The 26,986-nt window shown below is 41.8% G+C and overlaps 2 protein-coding genes across 2 annotated transcripts in view; one reads left to right on the forward strand and one right to left on the reverse strand.

Moving 5' to 3' along the window:
* cecr2 (CECR2 histone acetyl-lysine reader) overlaps nt 1-10,465 on the reverse strand; it is a 146,829-nt gene extending 136,364 nt beyond the window's left edge. Inside the window, exon 1 of the mRNA XM_070901642.1 lies at nt 9,911-10,465. Within this exon, the coding sequence (XP_070757743.1) occupies nt 9,911-10,051 (141 nt within the window). The 5' untranslated portion in view covers nt 10,052-10,465. The remainder of the gene's footprint in view (nt 1-9,910) is intronic.
* A 169-nt stretch (nt 10,466-10,634) lies between these two features.
* Nucleotides 10,635-26,986, forward strand: part of ada2a (adenosine deaminase 2a) — a 99,102-nt gene continuing 82,750 nt past the window's right edge. Inside the window, exons 1-2 of the mRNA XM_070900424.1 lie at nt 10,635-11,698; nt 26,726-26,948. Coding sequence (XP_070756525.1) covers nt 11,386-11,698; nt 26,726-26,948 — 536 coding nt within the window. The 5' untranslated portion in view covers nt 10,635-11,385. The remainder of the gene's footprint in view (nt 11,699-26,725; nt 26,949-26,986) is intronic.

Below are 26,986 nucleotides of genomic sequence, written 5' to 3' on the forward strand. Positions count from 1 at the left end.
CACCCCACACACACCCCCCCACCCACACCCCACACACACCCCCCCCCACCCACACCCCCCCCACACCACACACCCCCCCCCCACCCACACACCACACACAACCCCCCCACCCACACACCACACACACCCCCCCACCCACACCCCCCCCACACCACACACACCCCCCCCCACCCACACACCACACACAACCCCCCCACCCACACACCACACACAACCCCCCCACCCACACACCACACACAACCCCCCCACCCACACACCACACACACCCCCCCCACCCACACACCACACACACCCCCCCCACCCACACACCACACACACCCCCCCCACCCACACACCACACACACCCCCCCCACCCACACACCACACACACCCCCCCCACCCACACACCACACACACCCCCCCCCCACCAACACACCCCCCCCACCCACACACCACACACACCCCCCCCACCCACACACCACACACACCCCCCCCACCCACACACCACACACACCCCCCCCACCCACACACCACACACACCCCCCCCACCCACACCCCCCCCACCCACACACCACACACCCCCCCCCCACCCCACTCTCTCTCACACACACACACACACACACACACACACACATGAACCCAAGCACATGTCGTGTTCACTTTGTTTTGAATGATTGAACTGTTGAACCAATTCTAATATTTTACCAGAAGATTTGGGTTCAGATTATGGAATATAGACTAAACAATCTTAACAGTTCACTGACCATTTGGCAGTGTGCCTTCATTACATGTAATCTATATTAAGTTAACATCCTACTCCAGTTTGAAAATTCAGAAAGGAAATTTAGCTTGCCTATAGCTGGTAATTTCAGTGCACATGACGCTTTGAATTCACCAAAGTTACAATACTCATGTTACGGTATAATAATTTCAATAAGGTTTAACAGCAAAATCAATATGCCCTCCACCAATGTCTATGATTTGAAACTGCCCTTCACACAAACCCCATGAATTGCATTGCACAAGTAGTGATTGATTACTAGAATTATTTAATTGATGAAGATAACACTAATTCACTGGAAACTTCAAGTTATAGGGTTTTCGGTAAACTTCCTTAAATCGGCTGTAGTTTGTTTAATATTCAACCATATGCAGCATTTTCCTTCAATTACACAAACTTCAACTTATAAAAAGGTAATACAGGTATTACACTTCAACCAGAGAAACAATAAATAAAAATGTAGCCCGAGCAAACCTCATTTATGCTACAATAGTTACTGAGTTAGCAAATTGCTGACCATTTCATCCAGACTCAATTTAAAAAGACTTTTATGGCAGCCTCCTTTCATTGAAAAGCTGCGCACACCAGCTAATAAAATAAAGTTGCGGATGTTAAATAAAAGAGCTCCTGAACTGCTTATTGCTGCTGCACTGCAACACTTGCAGGATTAAGTTCTACCTTTGAACATACAAGTGGTTTTCACACAGGTTCCTCAAAAGCTCAGCAAGTCCAGCTGCAGAAAGGCACTGCACTCTTGGCCAAGCCAGCCGAGGTCAGTTTGGTTCTCACACTGCAAGTCACCACAGTAATTATGCTGGACAAATAGGATTTGTATTAATTATGGTACATGTTGAGTAAACCATCCAAGCCTAAACCAGGAGGAAAGCCCAGTGGTACAGAGCAATTTAACTTCAAAAATTCTCAGTGTATCTGCATTAGTGACTATGCTGTCTAGAAAAACTGACCCATTGTAAATAATCAGTACTCTTCACTATCTACACATGCCCACCTATAAATAAAATAAAAATAACTAGGATATTTCATCAATGGTGTAATCAAGCTGCATGACAAGAACAAGAGTTACCAAACCAACATTTAAACTGACTTTCTTTTGGGGGGGGGGGGGGGGGGGGAAAGAGATGAAGAACATGTTAACCTGCCGATATACTTTCGATAATTCTGATTATTTCGATAATTACTAATGCATATGTAAATCTCTAGGAAAGATGTCATGCTTTTTGAACAGTGGCTTGTTTTTATGCCCTTCAACGAGAGAATACTAGAAATAACTTTGGACTGTGTGTAAATGAAGCTACTGGATGACAAGTGGCAGCAGTAACATACTCTATGTACTTCAGCTGACAATGCAAAGCTCGACTGTTTTTCATGGTCCTTCAAGCTATTGAGCACATTCACATCCTGGTTTTGGATTGAGGTGACATGATGTATTGATCACTGACACTCTGAAACATCATGCTATCCTTTGTTTGTGTATGCAAGTTGTTGTTTAGATATGCAACTACAAGCAGGTATTGATTCAAAGGAAATCAATTCATTTGAAGTTTCATGAAACGAAAGTTGGCGATACATGAAGGTTAAACAGGAGAAACTGGCAGAAGAATTCATAACAATCTTCCCTCTAGGAGCTAAGAAACAAATTACTGAAAAATAAAAAAGCATACGAGTACTTTAAAAAATAATGTTGATATTTCAGCTCATCCTTATATGTATTGAAAACCAACAAGTTAAAATAACATCACTCAATCTTGAATACGATAGTTGGTTGTCTTTTAGTTACTGGCCATGCGCCAGAAAAGTGGAGCTTTGGTTACTATAAACTGTCAAGAGACGCCAGTTAATGTGTGTTCTACTCAATAAAAGGAACATAAGGGCCAGCGTGTCACACAGTCAGTGTTAGCACTACAAAACACCTCAATGACTAACCACCGTTCACGGTCATGACTAATCGACTACAAATCTGGCAATTCAAGGGAACACCTAAGCCAACTGAACACAGTCAATTAGTATCTACCTGCTGTACAGCTCAACATTCAGTTACAATACACAAAATATTTTCTTTAAAAAAATTAATTAATTACATATATAAATATAAACTATCAGATGGTCAAACATCTAAATGCCTTTGACAAAGTGTTTCACACCTCCATTGCTTGCTATCAAGCATTACCCTTATTGTGCTCAATACTCTTGGGTAAACTCTATCCACAACACATCTGGATATTCCACGCTGTTTACAGCAGTGACTTTTCTAAAATATAGTTAAATCTCAGAGGAAAACAATGGAAAATAAACTAAACTAATTCTAAGCGTAGCAAACCTGTTAAATAGCACTCTTGAACATGGTTTAATAATTCTACTGGAATACGCAACGCCTCAGTTATATGTTTCACCAAATTCAATTCAGATCATTATTGATCAGAGCTGAATTTGATCCATCAAAAATGTGCATAATCTCCTTCAAAGCCAGGGTTATAGATCAGATGGCATGAAATAATACTCCAAAAGATGCACTATATTGCAGAAACAAGATTCAAAAGGACACTTGCAGAAACTGAATTGTAATCAGTTTATAATGGAAATTGTTTTAAAGTCCTCGGCATAGCATAAGGTTTTTCTTTTTTTTCCTCTTCAATATAACACAAAAGATAAATTTGCACCTTTTTTGCAAATAATGCAGATTAGCTTCCGGTAGCATTCCTACCGTCTGTGTTCCAATATACATATTCCTCTCTTTCGCTTAAATGCAGTCATCATCATCATAGACAGTCCCTCGAAATCGAGGAAGACTTGCTTCCACTTCAGTTCTCAGATGACTGTATAGTCCAATACGGGAATTACAGTCTCGTCACAGGTGGGACAAACCCGTTGAAGGAAAGGCTGGGCGGGGAATCTGGTTTGCTACATGCTCCTTCCGCTGCCTGCGCTTGTTTTTTGCATGCTCTCGGCGCCGAGTTTTGAGGTGCTCAGCGCCCTCCTGGAAGCTCTTCCTCCACATAGGGCGGTCTTGAGCCAGGGATTCCCAGTTGCCGGTGGGGCTGTTGCACTTTATCAAGGAGGCTTTGAGGACGTCCTTGAAAACATTTCTGCCGCCCATCTGGGGCTCGCCTGCCGTGTAGGAGTTCCGAATAGAGTGCTTGCTTTGGGAGTCTCGTGTCGGACATGCGGACGATGTGGCTTGCCCAACGGAGCTGGTCGAGTGTGGTCAGTGTTTCGATGCTGGGGATGTTGGCCTGATCGAGAACACTGACGTTGGTGCATCTATCCTCCCAATGTATTTGCAGGATCTTGCAGAGGCAGCGTTGGTGGTATTTCTCCAGCAATTTGAGGTGTCTACTGTATATGGCCCACGTCTCTGAGCCATATAGGTGGGTGGATATCACTACAGCCCTGTAGACCATAAGCTTGGTGCCAGATTTGAAGCCTCACCAACACCTTGTTCCGCCAGAGGGACAAGTACAAGGCATCGTGGCAACACCCTTGCTCCCAGCACTGGCACCTGCTCGTCGACTACGTCATCATCCTAGCAAGGGACCACAAGGATGCACGCATCACCCGCGCCACGACAGGAACCGACGACTGCTGGACGGACCACCGCCTAATCCATTCCATCAACATTAATATTGCTCCAAAGCGGCGACGGCAACAGAAGCATTGCTGTAGAAAAATCAACGCCGGGGCACTCAAAAGCCCCAGTTAAGAGAACCCTATACAGCCAGCGCCTCAGTGCCAACCTGGCGACCCTCGATGACCCCGAGATGCAGAGTGCACACAGCGCTTGGTTTGCCCTCCAGACCACCATAACCAGCGCCTGCGAGAGTCGTTCGGTCAGTTAAATGCAGTGCTGAAGTACTGACTTGCCAATCTGCATAACTGCCCATTAGCGTGCATATTTCTTACCCGAAACATTGAGTCATGCTCAAATTTTATTTTAACTAGAAATTGCATTTTTTGTGACCTGAAAGTATTTTTTCTTGGGATGGATTGATTCGATACAGTGGTACAAGTATTTGGAAAGGAAAATTACTACCAACCGCTCATCCAAAATTCTGCTGCCTATATCCTGCCCTGCACCCATATGCTTGCCAGTCTGCTGGTCTCCCACTCTTGCAAATTTTAAAATTCTCACCCTTGTGTTTAATTCCCTCCATGGCCTTGTTCTTCCAGCATTACAACCTCCTTCCTCCACATTCCCAAACTCTCTCTTCCTCCGACTTCAGCCTCTTGTGTATCCTTCTCTCCACTCGCCAGACTAGACTACTGGTAGCCATGCTGTTAGCTGCCTAGGCCTCTTGCACTTGATTCCCCCACCCCCTTTAAGAACCATCTGCTTCACCTAGTGTTTGGTCATCTTCCCAATCTCCTTTAGCCCAGTGTCCATTTTTTCCATTACACCTTCAGGGCATTTTTCTACATTCAAAGTGCTAGTTAAATGTTATGTTTTTTTTTTTTTAAATTGAGCTACTGTGCATTTTTACAAAATGTAAACTGCTTTACCATTCCCTTTACCACATCGCATTCTTTAGAAACACTGTGGAGTGACTACGTAGATCGGGGTTTGTTAAGTCACTTTCCATTTTTGCTTTCTCTCCTTGTGGTAAAGCACCTTTTTTCAACCCAGAAGACTGGCTGAGATTGAGAACCCACTACGCAATGTGCATTTGAATCCAACTCCTCTGTGACACACCACATTATTACATCAATGCAATGTACTAAACAATAAATTTAAAAGAATATTTGCTGAAGTAAAGTAACATTTTCAATTGATTTATATTAATGCATTTAATTTAAAAAACAAAACAAATATCCTCTTTTATTCTGGATAATGACAACTCTTAAGTATCATCTAGCTTCGATGACTACTGCAAACTTTCTACAATGGAATGGCTTCCTCTCAGCCTCTTTATGCAGTTGCCGTACATATTTCTGCCAACTTGACATTTTATGAAACGCCATACATTTCTAATCAGGCATATTAAAAAGAGTGTAAAAAAATTTCAAAATTTTAAATTTACATCCACAAACCATTATGATCACAAGTGAATGGTCACAAATTTAAAATCTCCATAATTTTTTTGTCTTTGCATACTTGGCCAAAATATATTCTTAGATGCACATTACTAACATATGTACTTTAAAATATACACGGCAGATGTCAGGATATTTACACCACATGGTTTATTTTCAGAACTAATTTTACTGGCGATCTCTTTCCAAACAGTAACAAGCACATTATAATAGTTTAAAAGTACAAAATATATAAAACTGGCAGCTGATCTATTACAGCATTTTAGTTTAAAATGTAATAAACAATGGCAGTTATCTATTTTACAGAGGAAATTGTGCTAATTTTTAGTTTACACAAAAGAATTAGCAAATGTTAAGATTAAAATTGGGCCATAATTTAATGCCCACAATTTATCCTCAGATATATGGATAATGGAGCTAAAAATTAATGGATGAGATTGTAATGGTTTGTAATACTGTATAGTAACGTTTTTATTATTTTTTCTTTAAAGAGAACACATTTACTAATTTATAAAATGGGAAGTAAAAAATAAACCTGGAAGCACTCTGTTTAAGGAATATGGAAACATATCTGTACCAGACCCAAAGCATAAAATGGTTCTCATTCTTCAGTTTGTAAAGGTAAAACTGTGCTAGGAATAGAGCTGTTCTTCATACTACATTTGTCATCAGATTAAGAGCTGGGATTTTGATCCGATGAAAATTATTGTAAACCGTCCAAACACATGGACCAACTTGGCCTCAAAGCTGCCAGTAAGAACTCATGTTACAGAAAATAATTCTACAAGCTAACTTGCAATGTAGTGACAATAATATACTCAAAGGTTTACATTTATCTCTTTCAGTACAGCTGGGTACTGCGGTACTTTAGTTGGAGTGAGTTTTACCACTAGGCAAACACATACCTCCTCATTCATGACTTGCTTTAAATAATTAAGCATTATATTATGACACACTTAAAGAATTGCCTACAGTAGTTATGCCTACAGTATGAAGTACTGTATTTCCCCCCTTCTTTCCTGAAGGCACTGAGTCATGCTGGTGTACAGTTCCATGGGTGCCAAGCACCTTCTGGTGTTTTGTCTAAATGGCCATTCTTCATGTGTGAGCACCACACCGGAGGCAGATCTTATTTTCACTTCGCATTCACACACGAAACTTAAACTATTCAGGCCAATTTTGTAGTGTGCCAACTGTCGTCACAACTGAGGTCAGGTGACTCAGCATAAACCAGGAATTGAACCTGGAGTCATTCTGGTCTGTTCTACATAAGGCAACGCATTTACTAACTGTCACTCGCAACAGGAACCTTTGAAGCAAAAATCACTATTTCTTAAGTAAACTACTGCATACCAGATGTGCAGTAGAAAATTCATGTCAGTGACCACCTAAACATTTTAAACATTTCAGCTTTTCACAAAGGTCTGCTAAATGCACCAGAACTACATCACAATCAGCACATAATGTAGGACTGTATCACCTAGCCTCACAATGGTACCATTCCACAGCCAGAATAGTAAAGTGCATCTACAAAACAGCATTTAAACTACCTTAATAATACAAATGACATGCTGCTTGTACTGTACAGATACAAAGTATGGTGGGTACCAATGATTTATGAATATGAATCACTTGTGCAGTTGGTGCTACTCATTCATTGGTGTAAACCACCAGTACCTATCACAATGTTTATACATAAAGAAAACAAATTGATGTGATCGGAAAAGGAAAAACAGACTAAGATTTGTCTCTAAATTATATCAACGTTTTAAAATATTACAGTTTAACTGATACTGGGTTTACCGTACCTAATTTAAAGGTAACACAAATAAAATCTTCATCAATCCCAACACAAGATTATTCAAACTGCATGCTAAATGTACCAAAGTGACTAATGTATTAAACAACAAAAAACACATTTGCTACCAAGGACAGCAACACGGTTGAAAACTGAGCTGTGAAATCACGATGAACACGCACAAGGTTCACCAGACTGATTCCCGGGATGGCGGGACTGACCTATCAAGAAAGATTGGATCAATTGGGCTTGTATTCACTGGAGTTCAGAAGAATGAGAGGGGACCTCATAGAAACATATAAAATTCTGACGGGTTTAGACAGGTTAGATGCAGAAAGAATGTTCCCAATGTTGGGGAGGTCCAGAACCAGGGGTCACAGTCTGAGGATAAGGGGTAAGCCATTTAGGACCGAGATGAGGAGAAACTTCTTCACCCAGAGAGTGGTGAACCTGTGGAATTCTCTACCACAGAAAGTAGTTGAGGCCAATTCACTAAATATATTCAAAAGGGAGTTAGATGAAGTCCTTACTACTCGGGGGATCAAGGGTTATGGCGAGAAAGCAGGAAGGGGGTACTGAAGTTTCATGTTCAGCCATGAACTCATTGAATGGCGGTGCAGGCTAGAAGGGCTGAATGGCCTGCTCCTGCACCTATTTTCTATGTTTCTATGTAAAACTGCAATTTTACTAGGCCCACAACCAAAACAATGTAAACAGTTTGAAAAGTGTCAGGATACAAACTGTCATGGAGGTACGGATGGGTGCACTATTTAGGGAAAGCACGGGAGATGGAAAACAAACAAACCAGTGAACAGATTTCGGGGGAGGGGGTGCCGAAAGGGAGGAGGGCAGCGGGAGGTTAAAAGGTAAGATATCCTTAAAGATAAAATGGAACTGGTCACTCCATCTTAGGAATGGGCCCCCGAGTCTTAAACGGGTTAACGAATTCCTGGAATTTTCTTTTGCAATAAATTGCAAAAACACAGCACGAAACGTATTTTTAAACTGGAAATCTATAATGCTAAAGGAGATTAAGAAAATAAACAACTTGTTGCATTTCAGAAACGAACAACAAACTTATTCCTCAATATGAACTACAAACATAGGCAGCCCAGCTGGTGGCTGCTTGACACATCGTTAAACACACCAAGGTGCACTGAATTTTGCTCAGGGTTGCATTCGGTGAGAAGTACCAGCTTTGTTTTGAAAAGCTACAGAACATGCCGCACACTAAACATACATTCGACGATAAAAATCACACCGGAGACACCAGCTCCATTCGATGATTTGATTTTTCGCTTGCAACTTAATACCGACCCAAAAAAATACATTTTATTTGGATTTCAAAAAAAATCGAAACAAAAACTTCTCCGAGAATCACAAGCAAACAACATTCGTTCTGAATGTTCTTTCAACTCCCCTCCCTCCGATGGAAAGAGCTTTAAACAATAGGTTCACCGAACAACAAGGGGAAAAGGAGGAGAAATCGGAAAGAGCGGGGTAAATGCAGTTGTTTAATTTTAACCTCAAACAGAATGAGTTTCTGAATTTCGCTTCCAATATCGGTACTTAAAACCCCCGTTAAACAGCGTTAACGAATGTACTGTTTTCTTTAAAACCCTGGATACCAGATATCGAATATAACATTGCCCACCACAAGTTTAATTTGTTACACTTATTTTCTGCCGACAGTGGCGAAATGTAACGAAATATTTAACGCCTCACCGATAAATCAAGCTATATGCGAAACGCACATTAATCCAATTCTAGATCATGTTTGTGTTAAAATGCACATTTTAAAGTTGAGGGAAATATACGCGTTTCCGGGGCTTTTTGTTCCAGAAATGTAGTTTAAACGGGCAAACTGCTAACTTTGCCAGCAGCATGTGGCTCTTTCTCCTAACAATGCCATCGCTGTGATGGATGTGTGGCAGAGCAGATCATGAAGAGCAGCAGCACCTTATCGGGAGACACGCTCCTTCTTACTAAACAAACACACCATGTCCTCTCCCTCCCCATCGAAGAGATGCAAACTTTATTCAACTTTTAAGTAGAGACAAACGTTCAATGTTTTTTAACGGCAAAGATCGATGATTAAAGTCCGCACTGGCCCATCACTGACTGCAATCGAGCGCTTTTAGAACCACAATAGAATCCAGCCAGCAGCTGGGAGGCGAGATTGACATCCTGCATCCACATGATCACAAACTTTAAACTCTTTCAAATGACAGGGGCTTAGAAACGCAATGGAACAATTTACAGCAAAAGAGAGTCTCGGAACTCATTCAAGGGAAAAATAAAATTACCTCAATTTCGAAGTCCGGGAGCCCAAATGCTGTCCTGAATAATGAGCAAAAGTGTGCGATGGCGGGTACTTCCCACCAAGAACGAATTTCTTCCACCGAAACGGTCGAAGATGGACATTCCTCGGACATTTTAAATGGCATCAAATTCCCCTTTTCACATGAGATATAGTTTTCCTCGAACTTCTTTTCCTTGTGTATTTTACCCCCCCTTCCAGTCTCCTAATTGCGACTGGTGTACGAAATGTGCTGGGTATAAGTGGCTGCGCTGCCTGCCATGGCCGAGACTGCTACTCTCCCTCAGTCAGTGCAAGCGTGCGTGTGTAATAATGTAACAATCTAGCAGCCCCATTCTCACCGAGGAACAGATGGCCAGGCAACAACAGGGGGGAGCGCTCCAATTCCTCAGCACACCGGAGGGAGGCACGGCCAAACTCCGCCGCTCGCCGTTTGGGACATTACTGCCGGAAACCCGCCCGAGCCGCAGCTTACGACCAGGACCTGCTTCGCGCAACCACCGCCTGTGCACCTGAGAGACCGAGGCCGGGCCAGTGGTGGCGACAATGGATGTTTCTGAGCGGCGGCTCGGCTGCAACACCCCCGCGGGATAGTGCGAGGGCTCGGTGCCTTCCACAGGATGTGACGATTCGGTCTCTTGGGGAGGAGGGGGGCGAGCCAATGGGCTGAGCGGGTGGGTTATTGTTGAGGTGGTGGGGGGCCGGGGGACTTTATATTTTGGTTGCCCCGCGGTGTTTTAATAACAAGTTGTTGAATGGGATGTGTTTTTGGGGTGGGTGAGCTGCCCTGAATGGTTCTGTAACTCAGTCTCTTCCCCCCCCCGCTACCCCGGGCTTTGATTAAGATTGCAACTCTTGGCACAGCTGTGCGAACGTTCCTTCGGGTGACGCCGGGTTCCATCGCCACTGTCGCAGCGTTCCAAGCGATTGTTGGCATGGTACGCGGGGCTCGCTCGCCGGGCAGTCTGCATTTCCCTCGGTGACGGGCGCCACGGGGCACTGACCCAGCTCACAATTAAAGGCTTTGCTCCGTCTTTGTGTGTCCGCATAAACTTTTTTTTAACCCCCCCCCAAAAAAAAATCTAAACTTAAAAAAAACATTAAAAAAAATATTCAATGCATTTAATCCTTCAAAAGTTGCAACTCCCCAATGATCAGCAGGATGTACACATTTAAAAGGTTACCCCCCCCCCTTCTGTAAGGGCCATCTAGATGCAAAAGTGACCCCCCCCCCCCCCCAGCCGACGCGAGTTTCGATCAGATAAATAAGGACCGCGTTATCTCAACTGTCACGTAAAAGGGGAAGCGTGAGTTGCTTGTGGAAGCGAAAATAATAGTCGCGTTTCTTTCTGTGAGTTTAATCGCTTAGGTTGAAGTTCCAACTGGTTGTGCGTTTAGTGTTTTACTTGATTTTGACTGACTGAGTACTGTACACGGCCGTGTGGCCATTTTTTGGGGAAAATGAATACAGCAAATTTCAAAAAAGAGACAGCTGTGATTTCAATCTTTTGTTTATTTGCTGTGTGTCGAACGTTTCCAACTCCGGCCGACCGAGATCGTTTGATGAAATTGGAGTGGTTCGAATCTACAGGCGGCAATCTGCTGTCGACCAAAAAAGAACTCCAGGTTAATGATCTACTTAAGAAAGTAAAAATAAAGGAAATAGCCGATGGAATGGAAACTGGTAAATTCCCACCAGCCATGCACTTTTTCAGAGCAAAAGAACTAATTGAAAAGAGCACAGTTTTTAACATTATACGGAAGATGCCCAAAGGTAAGCATGTTACCTGGTTTATTAATCGAAAATATGTACTGGGTTGCGAACATTTTCTAATACCAATTTCCAACTTTATTTATTGCATGCTGTAAAATAGAATAATTTTAAAAACTCAAATTGAAGTTAGGTAAGCACTTTGTATTTAAATGCTAACCGCTTTGGTTACTATGCGCATGATTGGAAGTTTGATTCAATGGAGGAAATTGTGCAGAAGTTTACTGTAACTATATTAAGTTTTTGGGGAGGAAGTGCTCATCAAAGCCTTTCGTGCTGTGGAGGTGAGATAAAATAGCAACTATCAATGGAAGAACGTAATACAGCTCTTATATATATGACTGGCTCCCGTGGAGCTAAGTCAGAGGATGTGCTGTTTTATAATTATGCAATGTAAAATAGAATATAGATGTGTGTCCCTTTAAGAATAGAAGGTATTGCTCTGGATTCGTGAATGGTGGGTTCAGTTAGAGTTCAGGTTGCCGAGGACTCTGATTTTGTTCGTCAATTAAGAATTTGTAGATATTGTGAAATGGATATGTTATTGGAGGAAATGAGCTGGAACACTTTTGCATCTGTAACATATTACGTCAAGAGACCCTAATTATAAGAATCACTGTTTTAAAACTAATAAACTTTCCTACATTTTATATCCAGCTTGGAGCTGTTCATTTAATTTTAATGCTTTTTAACTTCTTTGTGTCATGCAGCTCTTGAGGAAATGGACTGAGGGGAGTTAACTGTGGGAAGAATGACCTGACCATTTGTGCTAGCATAAATTTGTTCATAATTCGGTGCCTTACATAAAAGTATTATGGAAAGTGTGCGGCAGTGCTACGTGTAAGACTTTTAATATTATTAGTTGATCTCTAGTGGCATTGCATATGGGAATTCAAGACTTGTATCAGGGCACTCTCAATTAACTATTTCCTTGTCTGTTTTGCACACTCGGGGATTATTATTTAATTTAATATTTATTCAGACTTTGAGGAAAAGTATTGTGGCAGCATACAAACAAAACCTCTAAGATTTCATTAGTTCTACTTTGCGGACAACAAATTACTTAATTTGCGATTTGGTCAGATGCTCTGTCCGAATTAATTGATTACTTCCATGTTTGCATTATGTAATTGAGGCACTGTTTAGTGTATATGCACATATTGCACAGATTCTGAAATAAAGCATTGAGCCAGCACATAAATGAAACTTCCAGGATTTGATTAGTTTGTACGTCACACACACACATTATTCACTTTTTGCCCAGCACGTCAAATGCCTTCACTGCATTAATTATCCTCATGTTATTTGCAGCAGTTGGACCATGATTGCACTTTATACATACACATATTACAGACTTTGAAGAAAAAATTTGAGCCAGAAAATAAATAAAACCTCTCTATTTTATTAATTTAATATCTGCCAAACAAATTATTTACATAGGATATATATGGCACAGAAACAGGCCATTCGGTCCAACCAGTCCATGCCGGCGTTTATGCTCCACTCGAGCCTCCTCCCGTCTTTCCTCATCTAAACCTAGCAGCATAACCCTCTATTCCCTCATATGCTTGTCCAGCCTCCCCTTAAATGCATCTATACTATTCACTTCAACAATTCCCTGAGGTAGCGAGTTCCACATTCTTACCACTCTTTGGATAAATAAGTTTCTTCTGAATTCCTTATTGGATTTCTTGGTGACTATCTTTTATTGATGGCCTCTAGTTATGTTCTTCCCCACAAGTGGAAATATTTCTCTGTATCCACTCTTTATCAAAACCTTTCATAATTTTAAAGGCCTCTATTAAGCTGCCCCTCAGCCTTTGCAGAGAGACCCAGCCTGTTCATCCTTTCCTGATATGTATACACTCGCATTTCTGCTCTCATCCTTGTAAATCTTCTCTGCATCCTCTCCAGTGCCTCTGTATCTTTTTTATAATATGGTGACCAGAACTGCACGCAGTACTCTTAATTGTGGTCTAACCAAGGTTTGATACAGGTTTAGCATAACTTCCCTACTTTTCAATTCTATCCCTCCAGAAATAAACCCTAGTGCGTGGTTTGCTTTTTTAAGGCCTTGCTATCCTGTGGCACAAATTTGTGATTGATGTATTTGTACTTCTAGATCCCTTTGTTCCTCTACCCCACCTAGACTCGCATCCTCCAACTAATAAATGACCTCACTATTCTTCCTACCAAAATGTACTACCTCACATTTATCTCTGTTGAACTTCATTTGCCAATTATTTGCTCATTCTGCAAGTTTATTAATGTCTCCTGTAATTTGTTGCAGTCCTCTTCAGTATTGACTATTTGCCCCCCGCCCCCCCCCAATTTGGTATTATCTGCAAATTTAGAATTTGTGTTTTTGATTCCAAAGTCTAAATCGTTAATGTAAATTGTGAACAGCAGTGGTCCCAGCACTGATCCTTGTGGAAAACCACTACCCACCTTCTGCCACTGTGAATAGCTACCCTTTACCCCACTCTCTGCTTTCTGTCTTGAAGCCAGCTAGCGATCCATTCTGCTACTTGTCCCCTGACTCTGCATTCCCTGGCCTTATTCATTAGTCTTTTATGGGGTACCTTATCGAAGGCCTTTTGAAAATCTAGATAAATTACATCTACTGCCTTACCATGGTCTACGCTCTCTGTTACATCTTCAAAAAATTCAATGAGGTTGGTCAAGCAAGATTTTCCCTTTTCAAATCCATGCTGACAATTCATTATTCTACTTTTCCTTTCTAGATATTCTTCTATTCTCTCCTTTAGTAGGGATTCCATTATTTTTTCTACAACCAATGTTAAGCTGACTGGTCTATAATTCTCTGGACATGTTTTATTCCCCTTCTTAAATATAGGTATTACGTTATCCATCCACCAGTCCTCTGGTACTACACCTTTTTGAATGAATTATTAAATATGTGTAGTAATGCCTCTGCTTTCTCCTCCCTAGATTCTTTTAAAATGCGTAGATGCAATCCATCTGGACCAAGGGTTTTATCCCCTTCTTTATTTTAAATGCATTTATCTCATTACTCATCTCATCATCCAATGTTGGGTATCTCCCTGGTAAATACCGAAGCAAAATAATGATTTAATATTTCTACCATCTCCCTATCATTACTTGTGGCATTGTCCTGTCTATCCCTTAAAGGCCCTATTCCCATCCCAATCTTCCTTTTTTTATTGATGTACCTGTAAAATATTTTACTATTTTGTTTTATGTTCCTTGATTTAATTTCATAGTTCCTCTTTGCCTTCCTAATTGTTTTTTTTGACTTCTCTCCTAATCCTTTTGTATCCTCTCTTATTATGCACTTCTCTGCTGTCTATGTACTTAATATATGCTTCTCGCCTTACCATCAATTGTTCCCTTGTGTCTTTATTCATCCATGGAGTCTCATTAGTGTTTAGTTTGTTTCTTCCTTTTAGCAAAATATATTTTTCCTGAACTCTGTTGAACACCGTCTTAAATGTTTCCCATTGTTGTTTTACATCATTGTTTGCACCGTTGTTTGCGAATATTGTTGCCCATTTTATCTTCCCAAATTCTATTTTCAGTCCTTCAAAATCAGCTTTTCTCCAATCTATTAACCTGGTTTTCATCATACTTATGCCATCGCTATTATCTTAAAGCGTATTATATTATGGTCACTATTGCCTAGATGTTCCCTACTTTTACTTCTCTTATCTGCTCTGGTTCATTCCCCATTATTAGATCCAATAGCGAATCCTCCCATGTTGGGCTTTTTACATATTGGGTTAGAAAGGAGTCCTCTATACAATGTAGGAACTCCTTTCCCTTAGCCCCTTTACCTACCTTTTGTCTATACTGTAGGGATACCTACAGTAGACACCTCAAAGCGCTGGAGAAGTACCACCAATGCTGCCTCCGCAAGATCCTGCAAATCCACTGGGAGGATAGACGCACCGTCAGTATTCTCGCTCAGGCCAACATCCCCAGCATCGAAGCAGTGACCACACTCGACCAGCTCAGTTGGGCGGGCCACATCATCCACATGCCCGACACAAGACTCCCAAAGCAAGCACTCTACTCGGAACTCCTACACGGCAAGCGAGCCCTAGGTGGGCAGAGGAAATGCTTCAAGGACACTCTCAAAGCCTCCTTGATAAAGTGCAACATTCCCACCGGCACCTGGGAGTCCCTGGCCCAAGACCACCCTAAGTGGAGGAAGTGCATCCGGGAGGGCGTTGAGCACCTTGAGTCTTGTCGCCGAGAGCATGCAGAAATCACGTGCCGACAGCGGAAGGAGCGTGCGGCAAACCAGACTCCCCATCCACCCCTTCCTTCAACCACTATCTGTCCCACCTGTGACAGAGACTGTAATTCCCGTATTGGACTGTGCAGTCACCTGAGAACTTACTTTTAGAGTGGAAGCAAGTCTTCCTTGATTTTGAGGGACTGCCTATGATGATGATTACCTACCTCTTCTGTCCAATTAATATCGGGGTAGTTGAAATCCCCCATGATTATTATTATGATGTTTTTTACTCATTTCCCTAATTTGCCTGCATATTTCTTCCTTCACCTCCCTTCCACTATTCGGTGGTCTGCAGACTAAAAATATTTTCTATCAGAGCAGGTTAAGTGCGTAACAAATCATCCTCTTAGTGTGATTGATCCTTTATTATCTTGTATATCTATCCATATGGATTTTACTTTTGTCTTGCTGATAGCTGTGTCCCTTTTTTCTACTGCCATTATGTTATCCCTAATAAGTAAGCTGCTCCACCTCCTCTTTTCCCCCCCTCTATCTTTTCTAAATATGTTATACCGTGCAATGTTTAATTCCCAGTCCTGATTTTTCTGTAGACATGTCTCAGTAATCCCTACTATGTCTGGTTCCTCCCAATACATGATTGCCTCCAGCTCCCCTGTTTTATTACAGACACTATGTGCATTTCTGTACAGACAGTTTAACTCATTTTTAATGGGATTTCCTTTCACTCTATGTTTAACCATCTATAGTGGATATTGGTCGATAGCCTATCCCGAGAAATGGATGGAAATAGAGACAGAGAAGTCGAGGTGGGAAGGGAAGAGTCGGAGATGTGACAGCGAGAGAAGGGTAGAAATTGGAAGCAAAGTGGAAGAAATTTTCCAGTTTGGGGTGAGAGCAGGAATTGGCACCGGAACAGTTATCAATGTACTGGAAAAAGAGATGAGGGAGGGGACCTGAGTAGGGCGAGAAAAAAGAATGTTCCACATATCCCTTGAAAAGGCAGGCATAGCTAGGCTCCCATAGTAACTCATTTCATTTGGAGGAAGTGAGTGGAGTCAAAGGAGAAGATGTTCAATGTGAGAACAAGTTCAGCCATGCGAAGGAGGGTGGTGGTGGATGGGGACTGGTTGGGCCTCCATTCAAGGAAGAAGCTGAGAGTCCTCAGGCCATCCTGGTTGGGGATGTAGGTGTAGAGAGATTGGACGTCCATGATAAAAAGGAGACGGTTAGGGCCAGGAAACTGGAAACTTGAAGTGAGGGCATCGGAGGAGTTGCAGATGTAGGTAGGAAGAGACTGGACAAGGGGAAAAAAATAGTCGAGAATGGAAGAATGCAGTTTTGTTAGGCAAGAACAGGCTGAAACTGGTTCTACCAGGACAGTCCAGTTTGTGGATCTTGGGAAGGAGGTATAAGCGGGCTATGCTGGGGGGTTGGGGGACTGAGGTTAGAAACCATGGAGGTAAGGTCTCCAGAGGAGATGATGTCAGTGACAGTCTTGGAAACAATGGCTTGATGTTTGGCAGTAGTCATGTTCGAGGGGGTGGTAGAAGGAGGTGTAAGACAGTTGGCATTCAGCCCCCGCAAGATAGAGGTTGGTTCGCCAAACAACAACAGTGCCACTCTTGTGAGCAGATTTACTGACAATATCAAGGTTGTATCTGAGAGAGCGGAGAGGGAGATAGGTTGGAGTGAGTGAGGGGAGCAGAGAAATTGAGACTGCCGACATCACATCGGCAATTCCTAAAGCAAAGATCTAAAGCGGGTAAGAGGCCAGAGGGAGGGGTCTGGGTAGAGCGAGAATTCTGAGATGGATTGAAGACTCCTGGCCGTAGAAGTGGGTGCGGAGGCGAAGGTGACGGAAGAAGTGCTCCATAATGAAAGAGCTCAGCGCGTGCCGAGCTTGAAATTCATTGAGATGGGGGTGTAAAGGGAATGAAGCAGAGACTTTTGCTGAGGACTGATCATTCATGGTGAGCGAGGGGAAGGTCAGAGGGGATAGTGAAAACATGGCAAGGGGTAAGATTGGAAAAAGCGGTGGGGTCAGAGGAAATTGAGGGGCAGAAGGTTCCAGAAGCGCAATGACGGTAATGTTTCAGAAGGATCGAAGTGTTTATCTGCAGTTGGTTAATGCAGATTGCAAGATGTTAATGGAGCACCAGACTACATAGGTATTCCTTGCATTTTTACCAGGACAACATTTTTCCAGATATTGACCCCTTTCTTGAAATTCCGTGAGCTGCATGCCTATGCAGAGCACTTCTAATCGATTCAGTCCTCAAATGCTTTTTGGGAAGATGTTAATACCCCCATAGGATTGGTAATCCCTTCTGGGTCATGCATGGCTTTGGAAATTTTGGCACTAGAAATTGAGTGATTTTTATTTACCCCTTGTAAGTGCACTTAGCCTGGACCAATTCTAGTTATCACGGTGATTTCTTTAATGCTGTATCTCATTTAATGTCTTACAGCAACTTGATTATCTAATGCAGGGGTTTCCGATGCATCATTTTGTTGTAATGGTTTAACGTGAGGATATAAAAGATTCCTGATTTTAGGTTATAACTAATAAAATGTGACCAGACATACACCCATACACCATCAGTGTAATTTATGTAATGCTAATAAAACCCCACAGAAATATAGAGGATAAAAGGTACAGTTGACTAATATTCTTATCTTTTTAGATTGAATTTCTACAATCTCTTAGCAGTATGCTCCGAATCAATCCATCAGCCTGGCTTCAAATTCAATCTAGCTCCTGTTCTTTGATTCAAACTCATTAACAAGCGCTTCATCCTCAAACTTCCTTTCACTACTTTATCTGATATTAAGAACATAAGAAATAGGAACAGGAGGAGGCCATGGTCCCCTCGAGTCTGCTCCGCCATTCAATAAGATCATGGCTGTTCTGATCTTGGCCTCAAGTCCACATCCTGCTTATTCCCCGTAACCTTTGATTTCCCTCTTGTTCAAGAATCTGTCTATCTCAGCCTTGAATATATTTAATGACTCGGCCTCCACAGCTCTCTGGGGTAGAGAATTCCATAGATTCACAACCCTCTGAGAGAAGAAATTCCTCATCCCCTTATTCTGAAACTATGCCCCCTAGCTCTAGTTTCTCCCACAAGGGGAAACATCCTCTCAGCAACTACCCTGTCAAGCCCCCTCAGAATCTTATGTTTCAATAAGATCACCTCTCATTCTTCTAAACTCCAATGAGTACAGGCCCAATCTGCTCAACCTTTCCTCATAAGACAACCCCTTCATCCCAGGAATCAACCTAGTGAACCTTCTCTGAACTGCCTCCAATGCAATTATTTCCCTCCTTAAATAAGACCAAAACTGTACACCGTATTCTAGGTGTGGTCTCACCAATGTTCTGTACAGTTGTAGCAAGACTTCCCTACTTTGATACTCCATTTCCCTTGCAATAAAGGCCAACATTCCATTTGCCCTCCTGATTATTTGCTGTACCTGCATACTAACTTTTTGTGATGTATGAGGACACCCAGATCCCTCTGTACTGCAGCATTCTGTAGTCTCCATTTAAATAATATTTTGCTTTTCTATTAAATTTTAATAGTGGGTATAAGCACTGGCAAAAGGGCAAAGTGGTTAAAAACAAACACTGAAACCTGGCTACGCCTTGACTTAGTTTCATTGTTAAACGGTGAAAGGAACTCAGTTTTTATTTAAGGTATATTTCCTCCAATAGGTTAGTGAATTCCAAAAAAACATAACACATCAGCTACCTAAGAGAGCCTGACCATTTAAAACCCACTGCTTTCGCTATAAATTTACTTTTGAACCTAAGCAATAATATCCTATCTATTGTAAAATTTCAAAAATGGTAAAGAAGCTGTAAATTTGGATTTATACTTGAGAACAAAATCAAGCTGATACTTCAATGTAGTATTGAGGAAGTGGGTGTCAGAGGTGCCCCTTGTTGGATGCAATGTAAAACCGAGGTCCTGTCTGGCTTCTCCAGTGCGTGTAAAAGATCCCATGGTATTTTTCAAAGAATGGTAGAGTTATTCTCCCAGTGCCACCATTTATCCCTCAACCAGCACCATCAAAAAACTGATCAACCAGGTTGTGGGACCTTTCTGTGCATAAATTGGTTGACACATTTCTACATATTACAACAGCGACTACACTTTAAAAGTACTCAACAGTTGTGAAATGCTTTGGGACTTCCTGAGGTCATGAATAAATGCAAGTTCGTTCTTTTTCTTAACTTGTAGATGGTATGCACATCCCCCCCCACCCCCATTTAGCTTTCTTCCTGGGTTGTGTCTTTTGAATTATGCTTTTTATGCCAGTGTCGTGTTAGAATACTTTATCAACAATTTAAAATGGGAAAATTGTATCTCCCTGTCATGCAATGCTTGGAGGCCTCCTGCTGCAAAATGGAACTGTGCAAGTCACCCAGGTCCTCCTGCTATCTTGTTTCTTTCAACTGATTTTTGGGTGATTGCCTCTATTTTTCAACTGTTTAAATGCCAATTCTTGGGACACCAAATGTCACCCACTCAATGCAATGGTTCCCTCCACCTGTGTAATCTATTTGTGGCCACCTAATGATTTTGGTCCTACTTGATCCTTGCTTGCCCTGCATTCTCTGGTCTGGAGCCTAGTGCCTGGGCTATCTGCTTCACCCATCTTTGGCCACCAGATTGGCATTGCAGCCATTTACCACTCCTTTCTCCCCTCTCAGTTTTATATGCTTGTAAGTAGTGGTTGGGCTTCAAGCTTACCCCCGATTTCCTCACCCCCATCCCACATTGGAACTCATGACCCGATACGGCAACCCCGAAGTCCAATCAACCTCATTCCTTGCTGTCCTGCCATAGGGATTAGGCTTTCACTGAGCGTGTTAATCAATTGGAATCTGTTTTAAGAACATAAAATACTATGCCAATATATAGTTTTAAATATTTAAGTGTCTTGGCCAACTAAGAGCTGCTTTTTAGCTCAAATATTAAAGAGGCTTTTAGTTTTTTCAACTTGCCTTTCACATCAATGCCGGCAGCACAGCACGATGAGATCTGCCATTGGGGGTACTATTATATGGCAATGGGGATAGCAAAACAGTGTATCCTCCAACTCAACGTGAGCAACACTATGGGAGATCCTCTGGAAATAAAGAACTTCCCTTTATATTTAATATTTTATGTCCGCAAGATATCTCGAAGCGCCTCAGTCAATGAATTACTTTGAGGTATAGTCACTGTTTTGTAAGCCCACATGGCAGTTAATTTGTACAGAGCAAGGTTCCACAAGCAGCAATGAGGTGAATGATCAATTTAGGTGCTTTTCTCTTTGAAAAATGTTATGGATCTTTTACATGCATTTAAACAGGCAGTCAAGGCCTCGGTTTAACGTCTCATCTGCAAGACAGTACTTTCAACCATGCAGCACTCCCTCTGTACTGTATTGAAGTGTCAGCCTAGATGTGTTCGAATCCTGGAGTGGAGCTTGAATTCACAGAGTAAGAATAATGCAGTGTTGCGCTTTGCAATCTTTTGATTTTTCCACAGGAAGGATTGGTTAATAGAGCTACTTTAAATGTCTTTTGAAATGCATTCATAAAACTTTAAAACAGAAGGGGTTTGAATTGGTAGATAGTAAGCTAGCTAGATAGCTTTTGACAAGCGATAAAACAGATGGGCAGTAATGTAGAGGTTATTGAAATGTGAGCTGGTCAAAGTCTGAGAGAAGGTTGAAGTACAGGAGAGAATAGTCGGAAATGATCTTATTTAAGTTGAATTAGATGTCCCACCATTATGGGAAAGTGGCCTGTTCTTCGTTTTGCGATATTACGTGAATATAAGTTGTACTGTTCGAATTAAATAACTGATCATAACTGTCGTTTTGTATGTTCATTTTACTGTGCAATAAAGCAACTTACTGATTTATATTATGCCTCATCTGGCGAGTTGTTTGCTTGATCTGCCTTCGGAGCGATTTGAAGAAGTGCACCTGCAAAAGACACCCATTATCCAGTTCAGGTTACAAGTGGATGCTATTGTTACACTGTGTTACAATCCTGTGCAAGTAGGTTTGGAGAAATAGGAGCCAACTGCCATAAAAGTAAGATACTAAAAGGTCTACAAAAGTGAATGATGTCACTGAACACAAAGATATCTACAGCAGACCTGAATTTGTAGCACACCGTCTATAGCATATTATAAGACAATAACACACCTCAGGACTGAGATTCCAATCCCTCAATATTTTACTGTCTTGGAACACCCTCTTATATGTATGTTATCCTCTATAAACCAGTAAATGTAATGACAGCAGCAATCAGATGTGAGGCCACTTTACTGCAGAATGCAATATTTTTTTTGTGTAGGTTTGCCGGTGACCACTATGATGCCAATGCAGGTATGATACTGTTGGATCCAGTGATTGTATAGATGTGTCTGGGATGTATCCAATTGATGCTGGTAAATAAAGGTGATATTCATCCTGAAACCAAACAGCTGTTTGCTGTTATAATGTTGGTTGTGGTTGTTGGAGGCCAATCATCTCATCCCAGTACATCGCTGCAAGACTTCCTCAGGACAGGGTCCTAGGCCCAACCATCTTCAGCTGCTTCATCAACGACCTTCCCTTTATCATAAGGTCTGAAGTGGGGATGTTCACAGATGATTTGCACAGTATCCAGTTCCATTCGTAGCTCCTCAGATAATGAAGCAGTCCATGCCCACATGCATCAAGACTTGGACAATATTCAGGCTTGGCTGATCAAGTGCCAAGTAACATTTGAGCCAAACGTGCCAGGGAATGACCATCTCCACTTTGACATTCAATGGCATTACCATCGCCGAATCCCCCACCATCAACATCCTGGGGTTGCCATTGACTAGAAACTTAACTGGACCAGCCACACACACATTGTGGCTCCAAGAGCAGGTCAGAGGCTGGGTATTCTGTGGCAAATGACTCACCTGACTCCCCAAAGCCTTTCCACCATCTACAAGGCACAAGTCAGGAGTGTGATGGAATACTCTCCACTTGTCCAGATGAGTTCAGCTCCAACAACACTGAAGAAGCTTGACATCATCCAGGACAAAGCAGCCCGCTTGATTGGCACCCCATCCACCACCTTAAACATTCACTCCCTCCACCATCGGCGCACCATGGCTGTAGTGTGTACCATCTACAAGATACATTGCAGCAACTCGCCAAGACTACTCTGACAGCACCTCCCAAACCCAGGACCTCTACCATCTAGAAGGACTAGGGTAGCAGATGCATGGGAACACCACACCTGCGAATTCCCCTCCAAGTCACACACCATCCTGACTTGAAAATATATTGCTGTTCCTTTATTGTCACTGGGTCAATATCCTGGAACTCCCTCCTGAACAGCACTGTGGGAGTACCTTCACCACAAGGACCACAGTGGTTGAAGAAGATGGCTCACCACCAATTTCTCGAGGGCAATTAAGGATGGGCAATAAGTGCTGGCCTTGCCAGTGATGCCCACATCCTAGGAACAAATTTTTAAAAACAAAGTGCCGAAACCATGTGTTCCTTGTCAGTGCTGACATAAACCGGGTGTCTCTTGGGGGTACGTCTCTCAATGATAATTTTACATATTTCCAGTAAAAATTGACAGTACCTTTGTAACTCAAATATTCGATTGCCACCATTCACTTGGAGTTCAGAAGGATGAGGGGTGATCTTATAGAAACATTTAAAATAATGAAAGGGATCGACAAGATCGAGGCAGAGAGGTTGTTTCCACTGGTCGGGGAGACTAGAACTAGGGGGCACAGCCTCAAAATACGGGGGAGCCAATTTAAAACCGAGTTGAGAAGGAATTTCTTCTTCCAGAGGGTTGTGAATCTGTGTTGCCCAAGGAAGCAGTTGAGGCTAGCTCATTGAATGTATTCAAATCACAGATAGATAGATTTTTAACTAATAAGGGAATTAAGGGTTATGGGAAGCGGGCGGGTAAGTGGAGCTAGTCCACGGCCAGATCAGCCATGATCTTGTTGAATGGTGGAGCAGGCTTGAGGGGCTAGATGGCCTACTCCTGTTCCTAATTCTTATGTTCTTATTATGTCCTAATTATCACTTATTCCCATCTACAGCCTGCTGCTTCTGATGACCAGCTTGGGCAGGTAAAAATCCACAAAAAAAAACTGGAAATTCTGAAATGGCTCAGTGTGTAAATGCACTGGCCAATGTGCTACTGAGCCATTTAATGAGGAATGCCCCAGGTTAGATTCCTGCTCTGCACGGAGTTAGCTGATCAAAGCCAGGACAGAGGTTGACCTCCATATCCACTGGTTAGGAAGTGAAAAAAATGGCTAATATTTGTACTGCTGATTGCTATCTATTGACTCTTGGCACATATGATTGTTGGGTGAGGACAGTGACTGGGTTCTGCTGTGATGTCAAATAGCCTCAGGGACTCACTGCTCAGCTTCACCTGTCATTTGCTGCAGGATATTGTAGGGCTGCTGTTACTGATGAAACAGTGCCCTAGTATGAATCACCAGCTTTAGAAGGGAGGTGATGGGGTGGGGTGGGGGAGGGGGAGAGAGGGAAATCAGTGGATAGGTCACATCCCATACAAAGTTTGATGCTTATATACATATGTCTTGTGTTTTAACTAAGTAAGATAAATACTTTATAACTGCCCACCAGTATCGAGAGTAGCTTCAGTACTCTGCTCAGGTGAATTTGATTGCTGAGCCTAGATTACAGCAATGGATCTCAGCACAAATCATAATTAAAAATCTCTAAATATGCAAAAGGAAAACAAAATTCTTAGTTTTGTATCTCTTGGCATAGGATACAAAAGTAAGACGGTAATGTTGAACTTGTGCTGCAGTTGGGGTTTTGTGCTCCATTTTAGGCACCTCATTATAGGAAGAATGTAAAAGCAATGAAAACAATTATAGTAATTCTTCAAGATCATAAGAGGTTATGACGAGATACATAGTGATGGATTACTTCCAATGACTCTTAAATTTGTGCCCTCTCATTACCAATCACAAAAAGAGTTAGAGGGGAGGGGAGGTTCGAAAAAAAATCGTTACATATAGATGGCTATAATGGGGGAATCCTCGCACAAAGAATTGTTGAAGCAGTATTCATAAGTTCTTTTAAAAGCAAATTAGATAGTTGCTTGAAGAAAGAGCCTAATTAAAGGATATGGGGAGTAAGTAGGAGCATGTAATTAGAGTAGGTGGTTTGTGTGGAAAGCAACAGCCTATTTCTGTGTTGCAACATTCTATGTTTCTATAAAATATCAAAAATTTTATGTAACTGAAATATTTCAGATGGTGTTTGAACTTATTTTGGAGAATACAGTCTTTACCTTTCCTTTTTAGAAGCTAATGTTTTTTCCTCCCAATGTTCCTTTCCTCCTACTCTGAAAGTGCTAATGTATTGCCAGGGCATGCTTCCTGACGAGTCTGACTGCAGCTCTTTCTGTTCTAGTAACTTGCCCAAGTGACCATTTATGATGTGTGATTCTACCCGTGGTTGTTGGTAGGCAATTTGACACTGGTGGCATAATATCAAAAACCAGTCCTGTCCTCAGTTAATGCCCAAGCATATGCAGTTTAAAGCAACGGTCACTGGATAAGAATCAGGATTGGAACGAGAATCCTGACTGAATTTTCCCTTCCCTAGCCAAACCATGCTGAAGGTTATTGTAGGGGCCCACCACTACCCAGCCAAGATTAGCTGCCCCAGCACAGGCCAGGGTATCTTTCTGGTTTATATTGCTCAGCATCGCACTGGGAGGGGCATTTAAATGTAGAATCATCCAAGACAGTAAGGACTAAAGTCTATCCATGTTCAGTATCAATTGCTGTGTTCAAAAAAATTAAGTTACTGAGATCAAGCAGCAACTTGTGTAGCTATCATCTCTTACTGTGCATAAACCTCCTGGATAAAGTTAAATACATGGGACTATTTGAATTATTTCATCGAGTTCAAGCTTTTGGAATGACCTGTTTCTCAAACAATAGGATTTTTTAGTTGCAGAACACAACTGAATGCAAACATCTGACTTCTTAATATTTTAAGTTCATCTTCATTTCTGAATAATTACTTGCATTTGAAAAAATATATAAATACGCTTCTCATTGCTTAGCTTATTAGTACAGTATATTTTGAATGACTAAGGAATAACTGAAAAGTTTGTGACAATGCAAATGTTTCTGGTAACCTAAAGCAGCTCCTGAAGGCCCAACAAATTTGGCCACACTTTGCACCATCAGTGCATCACCTGACACATTTTCCTGAAGTTGGAAGCTTGCCTTGGGTATGTTTTATTATTTTCCAACCAGGGGACTTGATTGGGTGTCCAATGGTGGTGAGGAAGACATGAAATGGCTAGTTATAAATTCTTGGATTTTCCCCTTTTTAAAAAAAAATCATAGAGCACAACATCACTTCTTTCGGGCAAGAACATTAGGTGGTTCAGTTTGAGGATTTCTCCCTAAGTATCTCTTGTACTGCATTAGAGTTGCTCAGCAGAAGAAATGATCATAGTGAGGCAGGCAATGTCAGTCTTTTTCTCCCCATTTCTTCAGGGTCCAGTCGAAACAAACCTCAATCCGCCTAGATCTGAGAGACTTGAGTGTCAGGAAGCCTTGAGAGTCTGCCCTGCAATCAGTGAATTGTGAAGCAAGGATCATTGCCTAGCAATATGTTTAATATTTTAATATCAAAACCTGTAGTTTATTTCTATTTAATGGTTAGTTTAGACTTCATACTGTTTATTAAAATGTTATTGGTTTCTTTTTCTTCAGGTGCTGGTTTACATCTCCATGAATATGCCTTACTGAGCGTGGATTGGCTAGTGAAGAATGCCACTTATCTGCCTAATTGTTACATTTGCTTCACGCCTGTGGGAGGCATCAAGTTTTATTATTTCCTCAGAAACCCACAGAAAAGATTTGCAAAATGCTCAGAATGGGTTTTGCTTGAGAAGTATAGACAACAAATCCAAAATGTCACAGAATTTGATAACAGGTACACATTGATCAGTTGTAAATTTAACACTGCGTTGT

Source organism: Pristiophorus japonicus, chromosome 15, assembly GCF_044704955.1.
Source record: "Pristiophorus japonicus isolate sPriJap1 chromosome 15, sPriJap1.hap1, whole genome shotgun sequence".
Lineage (NCBI taxonomy): Eukaryota > Metazoa > Chordata > Chondrichthyes > Pristiophoridae > Pristiophorus > Pristiophorus japonicus.